Source organism: Chlorocebus sabaeus, chromosome 11, assembly GCF_047675955.1.
Source record: "Chlorocebus sabaeus isolate Y175 chromosome 11, mChlSab1.0.hap1, whole genome shotgun sequence".
Classification (NCBI taxonomy): Eukaryota; Metazoa; Chordata; class Mammalia; order Primates; family Cercopithecidae; genus Chlorocebus; species Chlorocebus sabaeus.
Genome location: NC_132914.1, coordinates 7,086,110 through 7,099,248, shown reverse-complemented (window position 1 = coordinate 7,099,248; position 13,139 = coordinate 7,086,110). Strand labels below are relative to the sequence as shown.

Sequence of the window (13,139 nt, the reverse complement as noted above, 5' to 3'; positions counted from 1 at the left end):
TTATCTTTATTAGACAGGTCAGGAAACAGGCCTGAAGTGGGAGGGGGCTTAGTCAGGGTCACAAAGGGTTGGTCACAGGCAGAACGGGAACTCTGGTTCTTAGCCCAAGTGGTTTGGGGATCTTCAGTGAAGCCAGCCCCAGGCTGGCTCATAGATGTCTCAGCTCAAAACCAGCCCCAAACCCAAAGGGCCCTCCCTTACTTCATCCAGGTAACCAGGGCCTTCCACCTCCTTCCCCTGCCTGCCCCTCCCTGGCCTGGCCCCTCACCTCTCATCACCACGAGGTTCACTTCCTGATGCAACTTTCCTGTTTTCGCTTCAAGGGCCAGCGTGAGGTTTCCAGAGCCAGCATACTGAGGCAAGGCCTGGGGCAGGGTGAGGTTGAGCGGGAGCTTCTTGCCCATCTGGAGCTTGGGGTCCTGGGTAACCTGTTTTACAGACACTTCCTTGTTCTTCAGGTCGAAGGTAATCCAAGACTTGGAGGAGGAAGCCCTCTCCGCCTGCCACCACAGCTCGCCACTGCCCGTCAGCTTTTCAAGTGTAAAGGCGAGTGGGAAGGAGAACTCCACCTGTTCCCCCTCTTTCTTATAGACTGTGCTGGAGGCCTTCTGGAAAGCTGGAGGTGGGAAGGGAGAGACCCTGAGTGAGGAGATAGGAAGATGAGGGTGCACGAGTGGGGTCGGCATGCGGGGGCAGCAGGGAGACGGAAGGGGACCCGATGAGAACAGACACCCACCTTGTCATTTCAGATACTTCAGATCCTTCCTACCTCTCCAGCCTTCTCTCCCCTCTTCCACCCAGCATTTTCCTACAGCAGACCACCTCTCTCCTCCCAGAAGCCATCACAGAACAGCCCAGCCACAGGGGATCCTTGCTGTGCTCAAGATTCCTGGACCACAGAAGCCATTTGGCCTCCACTCCTTAGAGGCATAACTCATCACCCTTTACAAAATAAGAGCGAACACTTAACTTTAACTAGGGCTTACTCTGTGCCAGGCACCATTTTTAGTGCCTTACGTGTATCAGTCCTCAACTTAATACAAGGTAGGCACTATGGCAGTTAACATCATCCCCATTTCACAGAGGCTGAAACCAAGGTGCAGAGAGGTTCAGTAACTCACCCAAGGTCACATGGTTGTGGCAGAACCAGGATTTCAATCAGGGTCCATGCACTAAACTGGCACACTACACTACCTTATGTCCCATAAGCACCCAGGGGACAGGATCTGGGGTAGGACCTTGGTCTCTCCACAGTGGCCTGACTCAGGGGTCCAGAGGTACAACATAGAACATCATCAGGGTCGGCTTGCTGGTGTTAGTGTCCGTGAGTAAGTGGATTTGCCAGCTTGGTAGGGGTGGGGAGCTGAGGCAACAAAGAAAGTAAACGCCCTGACATTCATCCCTTGGGGCCTCCAAAGGAGACTCGGGCCTCTAGCATCCTTACCTTCCCCAGCCCTTCCTTTCTCCATGTCCACCACACTGAGGGGTGGCTGTCAATCAGCCCCCTGAGAATGAGGGTCCCAGTGAGTCCTTCAAGAATGGCCTCAGCTCTAGGGGACCTAGCCCTCTCCACTCCTGACCTCCCAGCACCAGACCCAGAAGCAGGGAAGTGAGAGCAGAGGGGGGGGCTGTCAGCCTCCGGGGCAGGGAGGAGATTGCGGGCAGAGGGGCTTCCCTTACCTAGCACCACGATGTCTATTTTGAACTCCACCGTATTCTGGTCCTGCGAGACGTTGCATGTCCAGGTGCCACTATCCTGGCGCTCCAGCTGAGGCACAGAGAGGGTCCTCCCCCCCTGTATGTTTTTACCCCTTGGACTCCTACATTTCACTGAGGGGCTACTACCAGGGGGGCTCTCCAAGGTCAGGGTCAGGCTTTGCCCCTGAAGCAGGTGGGTGTCAGAGTTGGCAGTCACTGTGGAGGGAAAAGCCAGCTGTGTCACATACATACCATCCCCAAGGAGAAGGGCAGAGGACAGAAAACCAAGAACATCTCTCCATTATCTCCATCCCAACATCTCCTTCCTCCCAGCACCCAGCTGCCCACCCCCAGCCAAGACAGGGTTTCCCTCTCCCCTCCTCTCTCTCTTCTTTCCTCCTCTCCCCTCATCCTCTCTTCCCCAGTCTCTCTCCCTCCTTCCCTTGCTTCCTTCCCTTTTCTTTCCTTTTCCCAAGGCCTCTTCCCTCCTCCGCCCACCACCATCCCCCACCTAATCAAGAGGGCTTTGAAGAGATTCGGAGGCCAGTTTGACAGCCTGGTCCTCTTGGGGCTGCTGCGGTATCGCCAGCTCAGGCTGGATTTGGTGCAGGGGTGGGAGTAGTGGGGAAGAGAACCAGGCGGGAGGCATCCTCATCCCCACCTGCCCCACTCACATCCGAACACCAGCAATTCCACCTCCTCCTCCTTGTTCTCTACTTCACAGATGTAAGTCTCTGAGTCTTCTATCTTAAGATTCTTGATGATCATGGAAAAGCATCCTTGGTCCCAAAGGCTTTTTCTTGAGTCAATGCGATCTCTCAGCTTCGATGAACCTGGGAGCAGAAGACATATGGGAGAGGTTGAGGTGCCTTGGAGACATGGCACCTCTGGCAAGAGAATGCCCACAGCTCTTCTGATCTCAATTGCTAATTTCCTGCAACATCTGCTCCTCATTCTAATCAGAGAAACCCAGTCTGGTAAGGAGGTCTCATCATATCCATTTACCTGGCTGGGACAGTGGCTCACAAATACAAATAAAATCATATCCTTATTTGGAGAGCACCAACTCCTACATGCCAAATACTTTACATGCATCATCTCAGTAATCTCCACAATAATTCCAAGAAATAGATATTGTTAACACTGTTTTGCTTATTTTACAGATAGAGAAACTGAGACTCACACATTGAGATTAAGTAATTACCCAACTCTCACACCTTGTAGGAGAAGAAACCAGTACAATTTCTTTGGAGGGTGATTTGTACTATATATCAGAATTACAAATGTGTATACAAAATGAAATGTCCATCAATAAAGAATAGGTTAAATAGATCATAGCTCACCCATTCAGTAGATTGCTATGTAGCCAGAAGAGAGGAATCAGGAAGTGCTTTGTATACTGATTTGGAACCGTATCTAAGAAACATCACTAACTGAATAAAGCAAGGATTAAACAGTCTACTATTTGTTTTTAAAGGGGGAGAAAATATATTCTTTGTATATGAAAAGAATATTTCTCGAATTAAACATAACAAAATGAGGCCATTAAAAAGAGTTATAATGTCTAAAAAAAAAAAAAAATTAAAAAAGAAAGAAAATGAGGCCAGGCATGGTGGAAATCTCTCATCCCAGCTCTTTGAAAGATCGAGGTGGAAGGATTGTTTGAGCCCAGGAGTTCGAGATCCGCCTGGGCAACATGGCGAAACCCCATCTCTAAAAAAAAATAATTTTTTTTAATTAGCCGCCTTAGGAGGCTGAGGTGGGAGGATCACTTGAGCCCAGAAGTCAAAAGTTGCTGTGAAACAAATGATATGGTACCACTGCACTCCAGTCTGGGTGACAGAACGAGACTCAGAAAAATCAGCTGGGTGTGGTGGTGCATGCCAGTAGCCCCAGCTACACGGGAGGCTGAGGTGGGAGGATCACCTGACCTGGGAGGTCGAGGCTGCAGTGAGCTATGATCGTGACACTGTACTCCACCCTGGGTGACAGAATGAGACCCTGTTTTAAAAAAAAAGAAAAAAAAACTGGGAGGCTGAGGCACAAGAATCGCTTGAGACTGGGAGGCAGAGTTTGCAGTGAGATGGAACCAATGCACTCCAGCCTGGGTGACAGAGTGAGACTGTCTCAAAACACACACACACACGTACACACACACGTACACACACACACGTACACACACACACACACATACACACACAGATAACCTTGGTTGCCTCTAGGAAGAGGAGGTGAATACTCATGTGTAGGAAGAAAGCTTTTCACTATATGCCCTCTGCCTTTTTTTTTTTTTTTTTTTTTGAGATGGAGTTTCGCTCTTGTTGCCCAAGCTGGAGTGCAATGGCACAATCTTGGCTCACTGCAACCTCCGCCTCCCGGGTTCAAGCACTTCTGCTTCTGTCTCCCAAGTAGCTGGGATTACAGGCATGTGCGACCAAGCCCAGCTAATTTTGTATTTTTAGTAGAGACAGAGTTTCTCCTTGTTGGTCAGGCTGGTCTCGAATGCTCAACCTCAGGTGATCCGCTCACCTTGGCCTCCCAAAGTGCTGGGATTACAGGCGTGAGCCACCGCACCCAGCCTGCTTTCTTTTTGTTTGTTTGTTTTTTTTTATGGAGTTCAGTGTTGGATCTCTGCTCACTGTAACCTCTGCCTCCTGAGTTCAAGGGATTCTCCTGCCTCAACCTTCGGAGTAGCTGGGATTACAGGTGTGCACCACCACATCTGGCTAATTTTTGTATTTTTAGCAGAGACAAGTTTTCCCACATTGCCCAGGCTGGTCTCGACCTCCTGACCTCAAGCAACCCGCCCACCTCAGCCTCCCAAATTGCTGGGATTGCAGGTGTAAGCCCCTGCGCCCAGCGTATATGCCCTTTTCTGCCTTTTGAATTTTGACTCCCCTAAGTGGTGGAGCTAGGATTAAAATGCAGCCTGTCAGGAGTCTGGGACCAACCTGGGCAGCAAATAGACACCCTCATCTCTAAAAACAATTATTTTAAAAGAATTAGCTGGGAGTGGGTGCCTGTAATCCCAGCTACTTGAGAGGCTGAGGCAGGAGGATCGCTTGAGCCCAGGAGTCCAAAGTCACAGTGAGCTATGACTGTGACACTGCACTCCAGCCTGGGCAACAGAGGCCTCATCTTAAAGAAAAGAAATTTTTGGCCGGGTGCAGTGGCTCACGCCTGAAATCCCAGCACTTTGGGGGGCCAAGGCAGTGGATCACTTGCGGTGACGAGTTCAACACTAGCCTGGCCAACATGGTGAAACCCCATCTCTACTAAAACTAGGAAAAAAAAAAAAAAATTAGCTGGCACATGGTGACGCATGCCTGTAATCCCAGCTACTTGGGAGGCTGAGGCAGGATAGTTGCTTGAACCCAGGAGGCGGAGATTGCAGTGAGCCGAGATCACGCCACTGCACTCCAGCCTGGGTGACAGAGTGAGACTCTACCTCAGAAAAAAATAAAAATAAAAAATGTTTTAAAAAATAAAAATAGGCCGGGCGCGGTGGCTCAAGCCTGTAATCCCAGCACTTTGGGAGGCCGAGACGGGCGGATCACGAGGTCAGGAGATCGAGACCATCCTGGCTAACATGGTGAAACGCCATCTCTACTAAAAATACAAAAAACTAGCCGGGCGAGGTGGCGGGCGCCTGTAGTCCCAGCTACTCGGGAGGCTGAGGCAGGAGAATGGCGTGAACCTGGGAGGCGGAGCTTGCAGTGAGCTGAGATCCGGCCACTGCACTCCAGCCTGGGCGACAGAGCGAGACTCCGTCTCAAAAAAAATAAAAATAAAAAAATAAAAAAATAAAAATAAAAAAATAAAAAAAATAAAAAATAAAAATAATTCAGGCTGTTTCACTATGCAATGCTATCTCTGGAAAGTTCTTCTGGCACAAGTATGTGTCTCCTTTGGCCTCTTCTTGTAAAATCTAATACCCATCACCAAGGGAAGTTTTCTCTTTAGCTGTCCGTTTTCTGGGTGCAGTGGCAGCTCCAGAATCTCTATAGAACAGGGCTTTAGAATCTAAATTACATAGCAAACAGTTCTGTTTTGCTTTGTTTTTACTTAGAATGTATATTTGGAGGAATGGGGCAAAGGTGGCTAAGACTAAAGCCTCTCACCCTGCTTGGCACTGCCTCTGCCTCCCTGAGATGCCCAGGCCCTCTCCCTCTTTCTGCCTTGGTGTGGGAGCCTGGATACCCATTCAGCCACTCACTCTCCTTTCTCTCCTCTTCCAGACCACACGATCCTCTTCCCCACTGCTCAACTCTCACTGTCCAGGAGCCTCTTCCAGACACCCTCACAGCCTCGGCACACAGTTGCCCCAAGCTTCCCCGGGGCACGGCAGGCACCCAATCCACCCCACACCTTCAGTTTCACTCCTTTTTTTTTTTTAGATGTCCCTACTCAAGACAACCCGGAGCCAACCTCCTCCTTTATTTGTTCCTTCAGTGGTTCCTGCCCTACTTGCTGTTTCCCTGGATCTACACACTGCTTTAATTCCCCAGCTTACCCTGAAATTCATCTACATTCCTTTCACAATTCCTTTACCAAACTTCTTAAAAGCGTGGTCTACTCTGATTCCGCCCCACTTTGCTCCGCCTCTTTTGCTCCTCTCCTCCATTTCTAAGAATGATTCGTTTTTCTTCATCCTGAACTCTTGCTCTGACATCTACATTTAGGTGTTGTCCCAGACTGTCTTTGGTCCTCTTCCTCATTTCTACAGACATTCTCAATTCCACTGCATCCCCAGTCAGCTCTGCAGACGGTGGCCGAGTTGTTACTGCCAGCCCTGACTTCTCTCCTCAATTCTAGGCACACATTTCCAATAGTCCAAGTGATAAGTTTATGTTAATATCCTGCCATCACCCCAAACGCAATTGGTTCAAAATGAAATGTGTAAGCCTTCTCCTAAAATAACTCTGCCTCCTTGCTTCTCTTAAAAAGAAAACCATGGCCTGCCTGTCCATGCTGTCCCATACTTTGAAAAAGCTACAGCAAGATAATATCAAAGGTCTAAGCACATGAGTGAGTCTGGGACAAATTCATGGGACAACCCATATTGAATGAAGACTTAAAAGAGGTATAGACCTGTGGCCAGATGCGGTGGCTCATGCCTGTATTACCCCAGCACTTTGGGAGGCCGAGGCAGGCGGATCACCTGAGGTCAGGAGTTCAAGACCAGCCTGGCCACCATGGTGAAACCCAGTCTTTACTAAAAATAGAAAAATTAGCCAGGAATGGTGATGCACGCCTGTAATTCCAGTTACTCGGGAGGCTGAGGCAGGGGAATCCCTTGAACCTGGGAGACGAAGGTTGTGGTGAGCCAAGATCGCGCCACTGCACACCAGCCTGGATGAGAGAGAGACTCCGTCTCAAAAAAAGGAAAAAAAAAAAAAAAAAAAAAAGGTGGAGGCAATAGAATAGAGGAGATGGGGAGCAGCAAGGACATTACAGGAAGGGGGAAAGCTCCAGAGAGGCAGCACAGGCAAGCTGTGGGGAAACCTCCTGGGTGCAGAGGTTTCCACTGGGAAACTGTGAGCAGTGGCCCCGAGATGGTGAAGGTCCTGCAGAGGCTCCTAGGCTTAGTCTAATGAGCTAGGACGTGGCATGTGCAAAGCATGACTTTGGAAGGCAATGCTGCAGCAGGAGGAAGGGAAATCCAAGTAGGTGAGTAGGTGAGACTAGTAGCAGACCGAATTACCCGGAAGCTCACTGTAATCCATTACCCGGATCCAGTTGGGAGGTATGTGGGCCTTGGCTGGTGATGGTGGTATTCCCATGGGAACAAAGAAGAGGATGAAATTAGAACCTTTTTTTTTTTTGAGACAGGGTCTCACTGTGTCACCCAGGCTGGAGTGCAGTGGTCCAATCACGGCTCACTGCAACATCTACCTCGTGGGCTCAAGCGATCCTCCCACCTCAGTCCCCCAAGTAACTGGGACTACAAGCCTGTGCCACCACTCCCCACTAACTTTTGTATTTTTTGTAGAAGTGGGGTATCACCATGTTGCCCCGGCTGGTCTTGAAATCCTGAGGTCAAGTGATCCAGCTGCCTCAGCCTCCCAAAGTGCTAGGATTACAACAGGTGGGAGCCATCATGCCCAGACCAAAACACTTTCAAAGCAAGGAATGTAGTTGATGATGATGGGAAACAGGGATTGAAGTAGAGAAAAAAACATGACTCTGTGGCTGGGCACAGTGGCTCACACCTATAATCCCAGCACTTTGGAAGGCCGAGGCAGGCAGATCACCTGAGGACAGGAGTTCGAGACCAGCCTCAACATGGAGAAACCCTGTCTCTACTAAAAATACAAAAATTAGCCGGGCGTGGTGGCTCATGCCTGTAATCCTAGCTGCTTGGGAGCCTGAGGCAGGAGAATCGTTCAAACCTGGGAGGCAGAGGTTGCGGTGAGCCGAGATCGCGCCATTGCACTCCAGCCTGGATAGCAAGAGTGAAACTCCATCTCAAAACAAAACAAAACAAAAAACACGACTCTGTGTTTCAGAAATTGGGTGTGATACTGTTATTGTTAGAAATCAGGAAGTTGGGAAGGGGAGCTGTTCTGAAGGAAGATAAGATCCATAGAAACAGAACAAAAGCATCAACACAAAAGACTTAAGAATTTTTAGAAAGTAGCGCATTGTTTTAATCTCATAGGCAGTGAAAGAAATGCAAATTAAAACAATTATATATTTTTCAATTATAAAATTGCCCCCCCAAAAAGTTTTAAATAATACAACTCAGTGCTGACAAGGTGTGCTCAAAAAGGTCATATCCTTAATTTCATTTCTGGAACTTTATGTTTAAAACAATAATTTTAAAATGCAAACCATAATTTAGGTACAAAAATAATACTTATAGCATTGTTAATAAGATACAATGTTAGACAAAATGATAACGGCTATATGTTAGAGGACAATTAATTTGATGGAATTCTAGGTTAGCACCAAAACCAATATTTACAAATAACTTATAATGAAATAGAAAATACTAACAATATACATTTCTAAGTTGTTTTAAGATAATCTTTATTTAGAGAAGCTCTCGACTTTTTAAAAAGAAGAAAATTATCTCACAAAGTAGGGAAGGAAAAGAAGAAAAATTAAAAAAAAAAGATAATCTTCACTTTTTTTTTTTTTTTTTTTTTTTTTGAGACAGAATCTCACTCTGTCACCCAGGCTGGAGTGCAATAGTGTGATCTCAGCTCACTGCAACCTTCATCTCCTGGGTTCAAGTGATTCTCCTGACTCAGCCTCCCAAGTAGCTGCGACTACAAGCGGGTGCCACCAAGCCCAGCTAATTTTTTGTGTTTTTAGTAGAGACGGGGTTTCACCGTGTTAGCCAGAGTGGTCTCGATCTCCTGACCTTGTGATCCGCCCGCCTTGGCCTCCCAAAGTGCTGGGATTACAGGCGTGAGCCACTGCGCCTGGCCCATCTTCACTTTTTAGGTTAGTCATTTGAACTACAAAAATTATACAGACTCAACACTTTCCTGGCCCTACCTGCTTGCTTGCTTTCTTTTCTTTTTTTTTTTTTTGAGAAAGAGATTCACTCTGTTGCCCAAGCTACAGTGTAGTGGTGTGATCTCGGCTCACTGCAACCTCCACCTCCTGGGTTCAAGCAATTCTCCTGCCTCAGCCTCCCGAGTAGCTGGGACTACAGGCATGCGCCACCACGCCCAGCTAATTTTTGTATTTTTAGTAAAGACCGGGTTCACCATGTTGGCCAGGCTGGTCTCGAACTCCTGGCCTCAAGCCATCCACCCGTCTCAGCCTCCCAAAGTGCTGAGATTACAGATGTGAGCCATCACACCTGGCATTAAATTAAACTTATTGTTTTGAGATAAATGTAGATTCACTCGCAGTTGTAAGAAGTAATAAAGAGAAACCCGATGTACCCTCTATCCAGTTTACCCTCATGGTAATATCTTGCAAAACTGTAGTACTATGTCATAACCAGGATGCTGACATCCACACGATCAGGATACAGAACATTTCCAGCTCCGTAAAGGTTGTTGCTTTTTGTAGCCATCCCCTTCCCCTCCCCATCCCTGAGCCCCTTAAACCCTGGCAATCACTCATCTGTTCTCCATTTCTATAATTAGTTACTTTAAGAATGTTATATAAATGGATTAATACAGCATATTACCTTTTGAGATTGGCTTTTTTTCACTCAGCGTAAGTCCCTGGAGATTCATCTAGGTTGTGGTGTGTACTGTAATTCATCCTTTTTATTGCTGAAAAGTATTTCGTGGTATGGATATAATCATTCCCCAGTTGAAGGACATCTAGATTGTTTCTACTTGGTGGCTACCGTGAATAAAGCTACTATAAACATTTGTGTACAGCTTTTTGTGTGAGCATAAGTCCTCATTGCTCTGGGATAAACACCTAGGAGTGCAATTGCTGGGTTGTTGCATGTTTTGTTTTATAAGACACTATCAAACTGTTTTCCAGAGTGGCTATGCCATTTTAGGCTCCCATCAATATTGGAAGAATGACCCCGTTTCTCCACATCCTCATCAGCATTTGGTGGTGTTCCAATTTTTAATTTTAGCCATTCTGATAGGTTTAGTGATAGCCTATTGTGGTTTTAATGTACATATCCCTAATGATTAATGATGTTGAACAGCTTTTCATACGCTTATTTGCCAACTGTATGTCCTTTTGGGCCTGTTTTCTAATTGAATCGTTTTTTTGGTTTTGAGTTTTGAGAGTTGTTTATCATATTCTGGATACCAGTCCTTTGTTGAGTATGTGGATTATGGATATATTTTCTTATATTCTGTAAACTGTCTTTTCTTATTCTTATTCTTCTTATTTGAGATTGGGTCTCACTCTGTTGCCCAGGCAACCAGGCAACATCTTGGCTCACTGCAACCTCTGCCTCCCTGGCTCAGTGATCCTCCCACCTCAGCCTCCTGTGTCGCTGGGAATACAGGTGCACTCCACCAAATCCAGCTATAAATATATTATATATATATTATATATATACAAAATATATATAAATATATTAAATATTAAATAGAAATATAGAAATATATTTATGTATTTATATATATTTATATTTAATAAATTTAATAAAAATAAAAATATAAATATATATTTAATATATAAACATATATTTAATTTAAAATATTAAATATAAAAATATAAAAATATATAATATATAATATATAAATAAATAATATATATATACTTTTATTTATTTTTTTTTTGTAGAGACAGGGTTTCATCATGTTGCCCAGGCTGGTGCCAAACTTCTGAGCTGAAGTGATGAACCCACCTCAGCCTCCCAAAGTGCTGGGATTACAGCAGTGAGCCACCGTGCCCAGCCCCTTTTTGCAGAGCAAAATTATTTTGCTTTTGTTTTTGAGACAGGGTCTCCCTTTGTCACTTAGGCTGGAGTGCCAGCTGGAATGCAGTGACACAATCATAGCTCACTGCAGTCTTGAACACCTGGGCTCAAGCGATCCTCCCACCTCAGCCTCCCAAAGTGCTAGGATTATAGGTGTAAGCCATTACACCTGGCCAACTTGTTTATATCTACAAAAAATCTTGCTGGTATTTTTATAGGAATTGGATGAAACCTGTATATAAATTTCGGGAAAATTGATATTTTTCTTATGTTGAGTCTTCCAGTCCATCAAACCATGAGTATAGTATGTCTCTCCATATATTTAGGTCTTCTTTGACTTCTTTAATCAGCATTGTGTAGTTTTTAGCATATAAATTCAATGTCTTTTTTTTGTTGTTTTTGGTTTTGGTTTTTTTTTTGCTTGTTTTTGTTTTTGTTTTTGTTTAGACAGACTCTTACTCTGTTGCCCAGGCTGGAGTGCAGTGACTCTATCTTGGCTCACTGCAACCTCTGCTTCCGGAAGGCTGACCTGGGAGGATAACTTGAGCCTGCAATGTGTTGTGGTCATGCCACTGCACTCCAGCCTGGGCAACAGAGTAAGACCCTGTCTCAAAAAGGAAAAAAAAAAAAAGAAACATTGGATGAAAATAAATCAAAATGTTAGCAGAGGATATCTCTGAGTGGTAGAAGTATGCATGCATTTGATTTTCTTCCATGTTCTTTCCTTCATTGACCAAATATTTTGTGATGAGCATATAATACTTTAAATCAGGAGAAAAGGCCGAGTGCAGTAGCTCATGCCTGTAATTCCAGCACTTTGGAAGGCTAAGGCAGGTGAATCACTTGAGGTGAGGAGTTCGAGACCAATCTGGCCAATATGATGAAACCCTGTCACTACTAAAAATACACAAATTAGGCATAGTGGCACACGCCTGTAGTCCCAGCTACTCAGGAAGCTGAGGCAGGAGAATGGCTTTAACCCGGGAGACAGAGCTTGCAGTGAGCCAAGATCACGCCCACTGCACTCCAGCCTGGGCAACAGATCGAGAGTTTGCCTCAAAAAAAAAAAGTAGAAAAAAAAAATTCTGGGCCAGGCACAGTGACTCATGCCTGTAATCCCAGCACTTTGGCAAGCCAAGGCGGGTGGATCATGAGGTCAGGAGATCAAGACCAGCCTGACTAACACAGTGAAACCCTGTTTCTACTAAAAGAACAGAAAATTAGCCAGGCATGGTGGCACATGCCTGTAGTCCCAGCTATTCAGGAGGCTGAGGCAGGAGAATCGCTTGAACCCGGGAGACAGAGGTTGCAGTGAACAAAGATCATGCTACTGCACTCCAGCCTGGGCGACAGAATGAGACTCCGTCTCAAATAAATAAATAAATAAATAAAATAATAATAATAATTCTACAACTTTTTTTTTTCTTTTTTTTTGAAATGGAGTCTTGCTCTGTCACCCAGGCTGGAGTGCGATGGTGCAATCTCAGCTCACTTCAGCCTTTGCCTCCCAGGTTCAACTGATTCTCCTGCCTCAGCCTCCTGAGTAGCTGGGAATACAGGCCTTCACCACCACGCCCGGCTAATTTTTGTATTTTTAGTAGAGACCGGGTTTCACCATGTTGGCCAGGCTGGTCTTGAACTCCTGACCTGCGGTGATCTGCCCACCTCAACCTCCCAAAGTGCTGGGATTACAGGTGTGAGCCACTACAGCTAGCCTTTTTTTTTTAATTAAAATTTTTTTTTTGGCTCAGCATGTAATCCTAGCACTCTGAGAGGCCAAGGTTAGTGGATCACTTGAGCTCATGAGTTCGAGACCAGCCTGGCCAACATGGTGAAACGCAGTTTCTACAAAAAATACAAAAATTAGCCAGGCATGGTGGTGCATGCCTGTAGTCCCAACTACTCGGGAGGCTGAGGTGGGAGGATGACTTGAGCCTGGGAGGTGGAGATTGCAGCGAGCCGAGATCACACCACTGCAATGGAGCCTGGGTGATAGAACCAGACCTTGTCTCAAAATATATATATATATATATATATATATTTTTTTTTTTTTTGTAGAGACAGAGTCTCACTATGTTTC

The 13,139-nt window shown here is 45.8% G+C and overlaps 1 protein-coding gene across 2 annotated transcripts in view; it reads right to left on the bottom strand.

The window, feature by feature from the left end:
- The window catches only part of CD4 (CD4 molecule), a 28,391-nt gene that overhangs the window by 3,882 nt on the left and 11,370 nt on the right, over window positions 1–13,139 (bottom strand). For both annotated transcript variants that reach the window (XM_073020425.1, XM_007967413.3), the window contains exons 4-6: window positions 2,373–2,531; window positions 1,681–1,914; window positions 269–616 (exon numbers count right to left, since the gene is read on the bottom strand). In XM_073020425.1, coding sequence (XP_072876526.1) covers window positions 269–616; window positions 1,681–1,914; window positions 2,373–2,531 — 741 coding nt within the window. The remainder of the gene's footprint in view (window positions 1–268; window positions 617–1,680; window positions 1,915–2,372; window positions 2,532–13,139) is intronic.